The 14602-nt window shown below is 41.1% G+C and overlaps 1 protein-coding gene across 2 annotated transcripts in view; it reads right to left on the reverse strand.

Annotated features, from left to right (window-relative positions):
• The window catches only part of cdkal1 (CDK5 regulatory subunit associated protein 1-like 1), a 259083-nt gene that overhangs the window by 141722 nt on the left and 102759 nt on the right, over positions 1 to 14602 (reverse strand). For both annotated transcript variants that reach the window (XM_086310824.1, XM_086310823.1), the window contains exon 8: positions 10390 to 10493. In XM_086310824.1, coding sequence (XP_086166950.1) covers positions 10390 to 10493 — 104 coding nt within the window. The remainder of the gene's footprint in view (positions 1 to 10389; positions 10494 to 14602) is intronic.

Consider the following 14602-nt stretch of genomic DNA (forward strand, 5'->3'; position numbering starts at 1 on the left):
GCAAAGGAGCTTTTCCTGATTTAGCCGGATTGATGAGTTTCCAATAGTTAAGCTCTCAGCATTTCCCCGTCTGCTGCACAGACCATTACACCGGATCTTTAAAAACTGTATTCCATACAGCTGAGATTTTCTACGTCTGTGCTTTAATTTGCGTTTTGCTTCAGTTAAACATGCAAACAAACACCAAAACAGACCTGACAACGAATCAAATCGAGTAACTATTGTTATTAATTCTTCGTGTGTCGTTATCTGAGCTCTAGTGCATGTGTTCATGTGTGATTGCAGTCTTTAATCAGTTTGCTTGCTCCACAACACCCAGAGTATGAGAAACTGTTGCCAGAGCCTGAACGATTACTCAGTAAGAGCACACACAGAGGAACCTCCACATCTCAGTGAAAAATATCAGCAAGCTATCGGCCTGGTAGCGATTTAGAAAATCCATTTTTAGCTTCTGTGAGAGGGCTTTCTCTGTGAATAATGAATGCGAGTGCCTCCACACAGGAAATTTGTGTTACCGCTTGCATGCTCAGCAGTTTTCCACATGCTCTTTCTAATAGACGACTCTTTGGTGACTCAACTATGATCAATGCTCTCCCATCAATATTTCAGTCTTGCGGTTTGTTCACTTCCAGTGTGAGTTTTTATTTAATCTCCCTACCTCCCTCCCTACCATCTACATGTTTACAATTTACATTACATACCCATCTGTATCTATGCACATATTTTCATCCATTTTTGACCTTGTGAGTCTGTTAATTTATAGCTTTCTTTTGGTTTTCTCTGTAAAACGTTGCACTCACAACTCCACAGCCTTTGCAAGAAATGTATTGAGCCAAGCAGCGGCACAAAGGTGCAATTCAAACGCACAAAACTTTAGCTTGAACACCTGACTTAGATGGACCGCTCACCCATAGAGGATCGTTCCTGGCAAACTTTGGCAGCCCTGTCTGTCCATGTGTCACATAGCTGCAGCGGCAGAGGTAAACATGAGCTGACACCTGTCACAGATGTTGGAGCTAGCCAACAACCTAGCCCACATATCTGCCCGTCTATCTGTGGCTATCTGTCATATGTCATCCAGCTGGAACCAAGGAACTAAGCAGTGCCATTTCTGCTAATATCTCTTTCAACGCTGATGCCAGGAGTCATGTGGGGGGAAAGCAGATGATATCTTTTTGTGGGTGTTATATAGTTCAATACTTTGCTTAGAATTTTACGGCCGTTGTTCAAGCCCTTCTAAAATGTGTAAAGCTTTTTCACCACCATACAACTCCAATATTACATATATACTTTCTGAACCTGAAAGAAAAAGAGCTTTTTTTTTTTAAGTATGTATGCTATTGTGAAACCTCCTGATATTACAAGGAAAAAGTAAAATCCAAATGAATATTTTATTCCGTATTCTATTCAAATACAAAATAGCCCGAGGCATCCAGGCAGCAAACAGAAGCATCAGCCGACTGCCTTTCTAGTCGTTATTGACTCGAGACAGTCCAGAGCCTCTGCTACACTCACACCACAAGCCTTTGTGCTCAGATGTTTTGCTCAGACTAGATTGTTTTATTTCTTTTTTCTAAATTTGGTCGTTTGCGTCATTCCTGAAATTTGTCCACTATCAGAGTTTAGCGGGAACTGGTTACGTCCCTGAACTGATACACAAGGATGAAAAGAACAATAACAAAGATGTCACATGCACAGCGCTGTCATACAGAAGTATGCACGAAGGCCACTAAAGTCAGCAGATAGTCTTTCATGTATAAGCTGATGTGCAAGGGCCATGCATATTTATGGGGATTAACATATTAATGCATAATCAGGAGTTGCAGAATTGTTATATGAGTGGCATTACTAAATAAGATATTTTAATTCAGGATGCCACTGGCTACTTAAAACTACACTTCCCAGCTTGTCTCTCAATCACTCAAGTATGGAAAGAAGACTTATCTTTTTTGCTTAGACGGGGAAATGAGATAAAAGTCATGAGAATTCTGGCTTGCCTGTTCAGACTGAGAGACCTTAACATAACAGTCTCAGAATCAGGACTGGAAAGATCAGATCCCATTCTGTTTGGGCTTGGGAACTGTCTTTGTTTTTCTCTGAAAGACCAATCCCAAAGGATCATTAGTCAGAAATGAAAGAAGTTATTTCCGCTTGAAAACTTATGACCTCATAATAAAGGAATTAAAGTTGAGAATTTCACTCTGCTGCTCAGCATCACTATAAATGTCTGAAAGAAGGCTGAAAGTCTATATATAAATTTGATATAGCAGATAAATCTCTCTAAATTCTTCCTAAACAACCAAAAGTCATTCGTCATCCAACTTAAATAAACTTCCCTACTTATTTTCACATGAGCACAATGGCTCACATCAGAAATGGCACTAAGATCACACTCAAGCCACAAACTATATATTACAGCTCAATAAAATAAATTAAATCTTTTAAAGCAATGCTAACACAAAACCGTCAATCTGATAGTATTATATTAGATAGGCAATACAGAAACAATTTCATTTCACACACTTTTTGCAAGATTCAAGGATATTCAAGAAGTTTTTAAGGATTTTCCAGCACAGGAACAAGCCCTTTAAGAATTTAGCGCATCAATCATTTGTACGTGGGAGAAAAGCACCAGCTGGTAGTTTTAGAAAAAAAAAGAAGAAATATTGGTGATAGGAGGTTTCATGTCGTGTGTTTTCATTATGCCAACACCAGCTAGAGCCAAAAATTCAAGCTGTGTTGTGATTGCTGAGACGCATGTCACACGCTAATGTAGTGTGTCATGTGGGAATGATAGCAGTGTGTCTGTATCTATGAAGCGTCACATCCTGTTTCAGACAAGGCCATTTCAAAAACACCCTACTGACAGACAAAAATGACAAGGCGTCTGCCGCAGTGGGGGTTGAGGAACGCAACAAAAATAGAGTTCTCTCTCTGCACGGCCCCGGCACCTCCCTGTCACACCGACTACTCGTCTCCCATCACACTTCTCAGGGGCAGAATATCTGCAGGTCTCAGAGCTTTAAGCTATGAAACGTCTTTCTTTCTGTACAATCACTGTTAAATGAGACTGTAAATGGGTTGTACACAAACTGTGACACGTGATATGATACTTCATGTAACACAGGGTGTCAAACTCAATTGCACAGGGGGCCAAAACTCAAGGCCCACTTTAGGTCGCGGGCCAAACAAGATAAACATTTATTGAACACACTAAAACAATGTTTTTTAAACATAAATATGAATAAAAACAGACAGGAATATTATTCCAGATTAAATAAACTTGAAAAAATAAACTTTGACAGGTGCAGTTCAGCAAAGTCTGCTGACTTGGTTCAACATTACTTGGCAACAGGGAAAGTGAGGCAAGTTGCACTGGTGCATTTGTGACAGCTTCACTTTTTTCACCGCACAGCACCGGCGCTCCATCTGTTGTAAGTCCAACAAGTTTGTCCCAGGGCAGTTTCATGTCGGTTACACTTTGACATACGTTTTAAAAAATGTCTTTTCCTGTCGTTGTCCCGTGTCTCTGTAAACATATATTCAGTCACCCACTGGTGCTGAAAGGCTCTGCTGTAAGAATCAACTTTTCTCTCCACCATTGTGAGCGGCTAGCTTAGCAATAACAGAAGTTTGACTTGATTGACGCGGGAATGTTCTCAGTTAGCCTAGCGTTCAGCAAGGAGGCTACAGCGCTGCATTATGGGATCTGTAGTTTGTATATTATTAGCGCCTCATATCGCCAGGCCATGCATAACAATAATAGTATAACAATAATTTTATATATATATATATATATATATATATATATTTATTATTTGGCTCAGCAGAACTGAAATATATATCCTGCTGCTTTTACACACGCACTCACATAAGCTCAGCGATTCTCTGCGCGATCAACCTCTCACATGTTTAAGCTGCGGGAGATTTCACTTGTCATGTTTGCGTAGTAAGCTAACGATTAATAAGACGATGTCAGAGGAATTGGTGCACAAATTATCATCACTCACAGATCAGTGCTGTCGCTCTCTATACACAGTTCCCGCGATTGCAAAGTGAAAGCAAAAAAAACAAGCGCAAATTCAAACGCGATTTCAATATGTCACATATTGACAGTGGCTCACCGATGCCAATGACATAATTACCCAGCTACATTTCTGAAAGAATGCAAAAGCATTGACATATATTTTTCCTTCCTACAATAGCCCGACGGGCAGGGCAGAGATAGATTTTGGTAGCCCACTGAAAAAAAATCGCTAGCCCCAGGACGTCGGGCTAGCGATATTGCAAGCCCTGTATCTGATTGAGGAATCACTCATCTTTGGAAAAGAGTTTATTACAGAGAAATGGCTCTTTCCAAAATAAAAGCTATACTATCCGCTTCTTCTGGGCTATATTCTCAGCAGCATAAGGAGAATCACGTGCTAACAGCTGTCTAAATGACTCGGCTAAAGTTAGTAGCATGCTTGTTGTTTTTGTCTTTGCACTAGGATGATGTCGGCGTAAATGTGCAGTCATATTCGTTGTGTTCCCACTAGTGATTTCAGGTTAATCTCGTTGAAATGACCATAACGCCACAACATGGCAAATCTCCGTTAACGAGCTACCGCCGATCGCCCCGTGCATGGGGCTAGACGGCCAACACGTTAACGAGCTAACTGCGCTAACACACTAGCTCCCACCCATGTAATTGAGCATTGCATGGCACATCCAACATACTGTTTTACTTTAGTCCATGACTCGCTTACCTTCAGGGTCATACGTCACATGAAAACCAAAATAATTCCAAACGCCAGATCTGAATGAGGGTGGGGGAGGTCCATGTTGCAAGGAGAGCATAACTTCTGTCTTGCTAGCTTGCCCTGCGCTCTTCCTTCTGACTATGCTGTCTGTGTTGAGTGCTCAGTGGCTCTGCGCTCGACAGTGCAGCCTAGGCGGAGTAGTCGAACACAGATTCACTGAGCGCTCAACACAGAGCGCTCAGTGAATCTGTGCCGAGTATAATCTGGAAGTCCCGAGGTCAAAATGGGAGATGCCCCCAAGGGTGGTGGAAAATGACCGAGCTAAGATCCTGTGGGACTTCCAGATACAGACGGACAAAATGGTGGTGGCTAACCAACCGGACATAGTGGTGGTAGACAAACAGAAGAAGACGGCCGTAGTGATCGATGTAGCGGTTCCGAATGACAGCAATATCAGGAAGAAGGAACACGAGAAGCTGGAGAAATACCAAGGGCTCAGAGAAGAGCTCGAGAGGATGTGGAGGGTGAAGGTAACGGTGGTCCCCGTGGTAATCGGAGCACTAGGTGCGGTGACTCCCAAGCTAGGTAAGTGGCTCCAGCAGATCCCGGGAACAACATCGGAGATCTCTGTCCAGAAGAGCGCAGTCCTGGGAACAGCTAAGATACTGCGCAGGACCCTCAAGCTCCCAGGCCTCTGGTAGAGGACCCGAGCTTGAAGGATAAACCGCCCGCAGGGGCGTGCTGGGTGTTTTTATTTTATATATATATATATATATATATATATATATATATATATATATATATATATATATATATATATGTGTGTGTGTGTGTGTGTGTGTGTGTGGGCGAAATGCAATTGTAGAAAACAGATCTAAAGATGTGTTTGTTAGGCACTGTTCTGTACACAATGCTCAAGTCAGTCTAAAAATGTCCTTATGTCAGTATTCCCTACATCATAAATGGCTTGAATCCTAAGTTTATTAATGACTATATATAGGTAGTCTTGGAAAGAACATTCTAGAGCACTCCATCCGTCTCCATTAAGACGTGTATTGCCCCTCTGTTGGTCTTCCTTGGTCTCTTGTGTTCTGGGGGCCTCTGGATGTCTGGAGTTTTGATCTCCTCCATACCTGCTTCATGCCCTGGAGGACGGGGCTGTGGCCCCCCCACACCCTCTAGCAGATCATTACATGAAGGAACCTTTTGGGAAAAAAAAAACAAGCGCGTCCATGCTCACAGGTGTACACACGGGTGATCACACCCACAAACTACACCCTTTTTGGCTCCTACCTCAAAGCACACTGTGTTCTGTTGATCTTATGTGCTGCACAATAATGTTTAACATTTAGTATTTACTGTCATATTCCCATATATCATTGTGATGTTGTTTATTCTATTACTCTTGTTCTCTTCTGCTTGTTTTCTTTTTTCTTTCTCAGCAGGTGATCCAGGTGATTGATATATGCATTTTTTTCCTTTTTTTTTTCCTGCCCGTTCTGTTGGTTTTTGTTTTTTGCCCTTCTCCCCCGTCCCTCTTCTCAGCTGTTTCTCTTTCCCTCTTTCTTTCTCCCCTTCTTTCCCCCAGTCAAGTCTGTCCCGTATTCAGTAAGTGAAAATAAAATAAACAATAAAAGGTGAATCAAATGGACCATTACGGCAAGGCTGGGATGGTCAATTTGGTAAAGTAAATCCGTTGGGCATCTTTCTTTGCCTTTAGACAACAATTCTGATGGCAAAAGAGCCAAACGGGACAGGCAAAAGAGAGGAAAAAAAAAGACGTGTATTGTTTTTTTGGGTGGGGGGGGATCCACACACTGGATCAGTTCAAACTACATGCTGACTGTCAGTTTTTAAATCTGCCCTTTATTGTCTAAGGCTATTGCCTGCGACCTCTCATTCAAACTTTAGTACTATCCATTGGTCACATGTAACTACTAAACCCCAGACGCTTTTAACCAGTAACAGTACCTTAAATTTTACAAACCACATCCCTGCATCCTCTGTGCTGACAAAATAAACAGAGCGGCAGAGACATTTTATCCAAGTTTAAAGCTGAAACTGAAAGCTGAGGTTAAACAGCTGAGTGTTCACAGTAAGTAGGGTTTGATTGACATCTCCAGAAGAATATACACCCATGCTTTCCCACTGACACGCAAACCAACCCACTCAGCTCCCCAGCACGTGTTTGTCACACACATGAACCCCTCCACTCCCCGACCCATACACTCTCTCAAACACACACACACACACACACACACACACACAGCTGTCATTTCCCGTGACATCCCCAGCCTCTATTACCTGCATGCATTAACAAACCTCTCTGATGTTAAAAATTATAATTCATACATTTGAATAATTCAGATTACTTTAAAAGCTGTGCGCTCACACTCGCTCACTCTTTTCCCAGCTTGAATGAAAAGTGTTTACCACAAATCGCATTCGAATAAATCCTATAAGTCCTTTTAAAATTCCTTAGATAAACCAATCAAATACCCCCAGCGCTGGGCTGACTGGCCAATCAAAATTAGCATTCGTAGAAGCGGCCTAGTTTTACTTAAAAGCCATCAAATAGCAAATCAAATTGCAGCGTCTATTTGTGAGGTTCAGTTTGTTAGAGTTAGAAAAAAGGTGATAAATAAAGTGAGAGTGAGAGAAAAAGGGGCCCTGCTGCACCAGATGTGTGTGCACGTGTGTGCGTGCGTGTGCGCATGTGTGTGTGTGGTGAGAGAGAGACATTTGAAAACAGTCAACAAGAAACAGGTTAGCAAACTGCACGTTCCCTTTAGATTAGATCTAAGGCTTGGATGGTGAGACCTCACATCTTTTCTCATCTCACTGTCCATGTCGGTTTCTGTTAATTCCAGCTATCTGTAAATCATAACCTTCTGCTTCCTTTTTCTGTGTTTTCAAAACAACAACTGTCTCTGACACTCATATTTCCTGTGCTGTAACGGATTACTCCCCACCCTACACTCAACACACGCGCAGACAGTTCCCATAACTTCAGAGGACATCACTCTGACTTGCACTAATGTCACAGACTTGTGCCAATCCCGTGGTTCTCAAATTGTGGGCTGGCCCCCTTTGGTTCCTAGTTGGCACAGAGCCAGCACAGGGGATGTGTGAACAATGGGCATTTTGACTCTGTACGTTTAGACCTGCAGCGTTGCAGTGGTGCAGTGTGGAGTGCTTTCATTTGGGGGACAGTGACAAAAATATCTGAAGTATCCGGTAGTGTGGGTAACTCTGGTTGGTGTTTGTGCTATTGCGGGTCCTTATGTGCAGCCCATGCAACTTGTGTTAGTGTTTAAAAAAAAAAAAAAGCACAAACACTCAATTGTATCTCCTGTTTGAGCTTCTCACACATGCTTTTTTAATCTTCTGTGCGGGGCTTTTTTAATTTTGCACTTCTTCCTCTTAAACTAAAAAAGAACACACTTTTTAACCAATCAGCAGCCTGTTTATACACGGGATTATTACTTGTACATGTTGATGGCTTCTTGGCAGAGTGTACAGGAGTGTGCCTCCATATAAGTTGAATTCCTACAATCCCTTTCATGGACACACAGAGAAATGCAAACTTACACCAAAGGTAGGACGATAAAAATTGAGTGACTACAGTTTATATTTAAATTTAAGATTCAACTTGGAATGAGCATTGCTCGTGACACACACAAGCCTATTAAGGTTATCCATTGTAGTGCATGAGGCCCTGTAATTAGGAGTGAAAGATGTATATACTGATTTATGTATTTACTGTTGGTAGTTAGCAATGAAAGCTAAACCTGTTTTTGAATCTATGCATGTGTCTTCCCAAAGCCTGAGTATACCCTGTCTTTCTAACGGGCAGGTGCGTTTCTTCCTCCTGATTTCACCCAAATCATACGACCATGATCGTAAAAACATACAAATACACACCAAGGTTCAAGCAGCTGGTGAGTTTGTCCTTGACTGCCCACCCTGTGGCAGTGGCATGGATGCAGCTGTTTTAGAGGGTTCAGGATGGGATTTTAAAAGCCGTGTCCTTGTCAAGGGTGGACTCTTGGTTTATGTTTGGGGGGGTTTTTGGAGGAGAGGGAGGGTTAATTACCCTAATATCGAAGGTTGTGTAAAGACCAGCACTCACATTGCATTGAAAGTTCCAGGCTCGTTGTTTATGTCAATTAAAGTATTCTATTAGCTGTGCAGGAGCAATTAGCACACAAGGATATTTTCTTTTGGGAAGTAATACAACAGACACCAGCGTTATCCAATCAGTTCTGAGCAAATTATATAACACACCTGGCACAATGCAGTACAGAATTTATTCATCTCTTTCTCATGCAAGCATCGCAACAGGCATCCCTGCTGCGATGCTTGCACTCGGATGGAAAACTGTGGCGCAAACGTAACGCAAAACAACTTTTTAATGATTTAATAATGATTTTCATGACACTTAGCATTATCAGTAGTACATTTGGGAGCCAGGATCAACCTGAACGAGTAAATCCTAAGAGTCCAGAACACAACAGCCTGGCAAGTCCTGTTAGTGGGAAGTTCTTACGGCAGTGGGGTGAAGAACAGCATAATAAGAAGTTTCAATACTTTGCGAGAGGTTTTATATATTTAATTTTATCTGTAGGTATGAGGCTAGAACGCTGTTATAAAAGAGAAAGGAAGAAATGTACCTTTGTCCCTTTTGAACTTAGCATGTTTTTGTGATTACTGTGAAATAAGTAAAGTTAATGGCAGAACGAATGGATTTTTGTCATCATTTTTCATGTCTTTGGCAGGAAGATTTTGTGCATTAATACTTAGTTTTACAGCAAAGTTTGAAACACAATGAGCTCATGGATAAATGCTGGTGTTAAAGGGATAACAGAGTGACCCTAGCTAGTTTAAACAAATGAAAAACAGGCTTTTTTAATAGACAGTTGGCTTTTTAAAATGCATATCATAAAATGGATGATAGCGCCTCGATAATTAAGTTAGCCACTTGTGTCATGAGTGCGTAGACTTGCCCTTGACTGACCTGCCTGGGGCTCTAACAGAGGCATGGCCTGCTGTGCAGTTAGGGATTCTGGGAGTGTGCTCTTAAGGAACAGATGCCAGCGCACAACAGCTGTTCCTTTGGCATCAAACTAGAGCCAAATGGCTGGAGCCTCCACCCAAGAACAAAAACATCAACATGTGTTACTAAAACCTCTCCCTCTTAATAAGACACACACACACACACACACACACACACACACACACAGGAGTACGCTGAATCAGAACTTAAGTGTCTCCACAACCACAGAGACACCGACACAACCTTTTATACTCAATTCGAGCACAGTCAGGGTCAAAATCCACCAACATAAAGGAGAAAAGGAAGTGGGAGCGCTGGATTTATAACCCAAGGCAAAACAAGAATGTGTCACATAATTTTTTTTATCTCAGTTATCTTATTCTAAACCAAAACTGTAACTGAAATTGAAATTCCAATAATTGCACAGCCCTGTGTAGTGATAGTGATTGTGATTGTGAGCGTTGTGTGGACTCAGATGCTAGATTTTCCTCCTTGTTTCTCCCTTTTGTATGTGCTCAAGGTTTTGTATATGTAATTGTATGTGTATGTGTAGTGATAGTGTGTGTCTGTCTACAGAGAAAAGGTACTCACCCTGAAAAGACTGCCTTGCTCTCTCCACTAGCTCCTCTATGGGATAACTGGCCAAGTCTCCTCTTGCATGCTTCGTCTTGCAGTAGGTACACGCATTCAGACACCTACACCGACAGAAAGACACAAAAGAAAATGTAAAAAGAGAAAGATCGAGCAAACCTTCACTTTTGACTTTATTGAAGAAAACATGTTTTTTGCTTTGGGGGCTTGTGTTTCAATCTTTTTGTGCTCCATTTATATCATACGGCACAAATCTAATAATATATTAAACATCAAATGAAAGCAGCTGGTTGTATTCACCAATGCCATTGGAAATGGATGTCAACTTAAATGAACTATACTCAGCTCAAAATGTGAAGGTGGAATATATAAATGAACAGAGACTTTTAACCTCCTAGGACCTGCCGTCCACATATGTGGACATCACATTTTGGGTTATTTAGACCAAAATACTCAATTTTGCTCTACAAGGGCCTGATATCCACTTACGAGGACATTATACTGCTACGGTTCTATCAAAATTTTAAATGAATATCCTCATTTGTGGCTCTCATTTTTCTTAAAAACAAAAATAAGGTAAAAAAAAAAAAAAAAATCTGGTAATTCTTTGTTTTTACATTCATCAGGCCCCAATATGCCCAAATATCAAAGAGAAATTAAAAATGCATGTCGTGGAAGAGTTCGGGTCTTAGGAGGTTAAAAGGAAAGTAATGAAGCTTGCCCTGTCAATTAAGGAAAAGCACTAAAAGACAGGGGAGAGTAAAAACTGTTCTCTCTTTCATAAACTATTTCAAAGGATTAGAAGTGACCATGGACAGCTGTCTCAAAGACAAACAGTGGAAACGCTAGAGTCGCCGCATTGTTTTGTTCAAGAAAAAGGAGAGGCTTGATTCAAATTGACTGTGAAAGGAAGGGAAAGGAGAATGAAGCAGAACAGAAAAATGAGAACAAAAATAAAACTGCCTCACACTAAACCCCTGAGTATGGCAGGGTGTAAACTCCGGGAGAGTGCTTGGTTGGGAAGATCAACCAAACCACACTCTATTAAAACCATCTGATGAATTTGGATTCATTTTCAGACCTCGAATTTGTCATTGTAGTTTGAAAAGTACAACCTGGCATTAAAAAAAAGTTTGTGCGATGTGTTAGCATCCTGAACTGCAAATCAATTACATCCTATATTAAACTGAAAATGGTAAAACACACACACACACACACACACACACACACACACACACACACACACCGACAGTATTACAAAAATAACTGTCTCGTTCAGGTGCATTTTATGGATTTAACATCTTTTCCAGCCAACTGTTGTTGGCATGGAATTTCTGAGGTTACGTGAGCATATGACATCTTTGTATTTTCTATTTTCAATCTAATTTTATTTCTATGCATTTTTCTTTTTCTGGCTTTTTTTCCCCTCGTTGGTTCCATTAGTTGCAAGTACATGTTATTGGGTCAGTCTGAATAAAACGCTGTGGCATCTCATTAGCAAAATACTGCAAAGTAATTGGGGGTAAAGACCCAAACAAACTCAATTATAGCTAATAATGGGCCAGTACTTCTGAAAACCTGACTGTCCATTAGCACAGTACTACTAATGGAGGCTTCTAACCTTGGGAATACATTGGGTACAACTTTGTTGCTAAAGCTGATCATGGTAACATAAAACAATGCTTGGGATTTGTTATATATGCATCCTAAAAGCAGCTCAGTTCTGGTTCGCTCAAAGAAGGAAGCAAGAAGAATGAGTTGAGTAAAGTTTGAATTATCTGACTGTTTTGCTTCGCTTAATGCGCCTTATAATCCGATGTGCCTTATGGTCCAAAAACAAAAACAGTAAGCATAAACTGCATCCTTGACATTCACGGAAAAATAACATTGATCCCCAGAAACCTGAAGCACAAAGGACAAAATTTGTGGGCCAAAAAGTACTGCCTCACAAAAGACACCACTAATCACACTATGATATTACTCCATATATAAAACAATATTGTGCTCAAGAATGACCATGTTTTTCAATTAGTAGGATGGTGGATTCGTTAATCCTGATAGTTTCCACTATCCAGTGAGTAATGTTGTGAAGCATCTCGCAGGTGGAAGCTGGGATCATCTGTAATATGGTAACATTTTTTTATATAATCGATATACAAGAAGTGATATATAAATATGTTCCGTAGAGGAAAGTTCAGCTGTTCTTCCTCTGATGGTTCATAGTTAAATACTGGATCACATTTAAACCAGTGATTAAAAAAAAAAAAAAAAAAAGGTTAATCACAGTCTATCTACAGAGCAGATACACTACAACTTTACACAAATTCTTTGTCAAAAATAAGTAACACGCAATAACCTAAAGATGACAAAAAAAGAGGTCATTCTGTTACGGCACAAACAGCTACATTATACATGTCGATCCACTTGTTCCACTGCATTTGTTGGACCATCTAACACCTCGCACACTAAAATGCTGCAATCCCTCTCTTATAATCGTTCTGACATTCATTTAAAATAGCAGAAGAATTTTCAATGACACAAATCACCACAACGGTAAAAGAAAACCGAGCTATCCATCCATCCATCTCTCCTTCTCAGAGTATTGCTTCGCTGAGGGCACTAAAGATGGCAGCTAGGTCACAGGACCTTGCTGTGGAGAAAACACAGACAGATGGGACCCCGTGTGCGTGCACACACACCGACACACACACACACACACACACACACACCACCAGGGGGTCAATCCATCTTAATGTGATCAGGCCCAGCTGAATGGATCACACCAACATTAATCTCAAGAGACAGTCAGTGGCCTGCTTGTGTGTCTGTGTGTATTTGCATCAGTAACGTGCAATGTGTGTGCGTTCGTATGGCTGTGTTCAAGTGTGCTGCTGTTGCTGAACATTTGTCCAGTATCACAACAATGCATTAGCGGTTTCGACTTCTCCATTAGCCAGGACGGTCTGTGACAACTAGACCAACGCTGAGCGCAAGAGGAGCCTGTGTCCCTCCCTCGCTGTGGCAGGCACATGCACGCCTTTACTTTGTATTAAAGTTGCGATGGATGATAAATTATTTGAAATAATACAACAATTTTAAAGCTGCTTTTACCATTCAGGAAAACTAAGCAGCTGCAGTGACGTAAAGACGCACTTTGATAGTTAAATCCAAATATTTCTTGGCCTACTTTATATCAGTCCTTGCTCCCTCTTCTGTTTTGTCCCAGTTAATTAAACCACAGAGGTAGCTGTTGTACCTGACAACAGTGTAGTTCATCAATGTGTTACAATGAGAAAGGTTACCTCCCCAATGTGCGTGTGTGCGCGCGTGAGACGGAGAGATTGTGTGGTTGCAGCCTTGAAAAGGTAACAAAGGGAGGAAAACCCTGAGGTTCCTCTATACATTTGTAAGCCTGCCTCAATACACACACACACACACACGCGCACACAAACAAAGTACAGTTCCCTTCGGGAAGGATCCCTTGTGCTGCATATTAAGAACAAGAAAATAATTTCTCAGTGATAAGTATTTAGAATCTAGACATTAATTAGAAAGCTACACATTAATTAGAAAACAGCCATCGGTGTGTATTAGTGTTCGTCGGGGCTCGTATTGTGCCAGCTTCAAAACGCAATTATGAAAACAAAGCTTAAACTGCGAGGGGAAGTCTGAGCGCCATGCAAATTGTAAAGCAAGATTAGTCATTGCGCTTATTGTCGAGACGGGGAGACGCTGAAGTGGGTATATTAGCAAACAAAATCTCCAAACTGCTGTTATATGGCTGAACAATGCCTCGAGCCTGTGAGTTTGCTGTTAGTGTCATCTCAAAGTCAAAGTGGAGGTGGCGAAATAATATGGAGTCAAGGAACAAAGACTGCTGACACAATGACGTTAAGACCTATTAGGAGCAATGAATAGAGGGGTTATTAGTAATTCAGAAAAAGATTGGCAGTTAAAACCCATTTCAAGTTGCATGGGAACTGCACACACACCGATGATCTTGTGTAAGTCATAAAAAAGGCAATATTCATCACATCAAATATTATTAGGAGCTCTAATCATAAGGGTTTGGGATTAAGCGGCGCTTGTGGCGCTTAGTCAATGGGGGTTAAGTGGAGTTGCGAGGGTGGGTTTGAAACGACACAGAGATTTTACTTCATTTTTCAAAAGTGTAAATTTGTGCGAACACTTTTCTACGGTGGCTCGCTGACTT

This window comes from Aulonocara sp. 'chitande type north' Nkhata Bay, linkage group LG11 (assembly GCF_057382095.1).
Source record: "Aulonocara sp. 'chitande type north' Nkhata Bay isolate Kocher_YH1m ecotype deep benthic linkage group LG11, A_spYH_male_GT1.1, whole genome shotgun sequence".
NCBI classification, from domain to species: domain Eukaryota; kingdom Metazoa; phylum Chordata; class Actinopteri; order Cichliformes; family Cichlidae; genus Aulonocara; species Aulonocara sp. 'chitande type north' Nkhata Bay.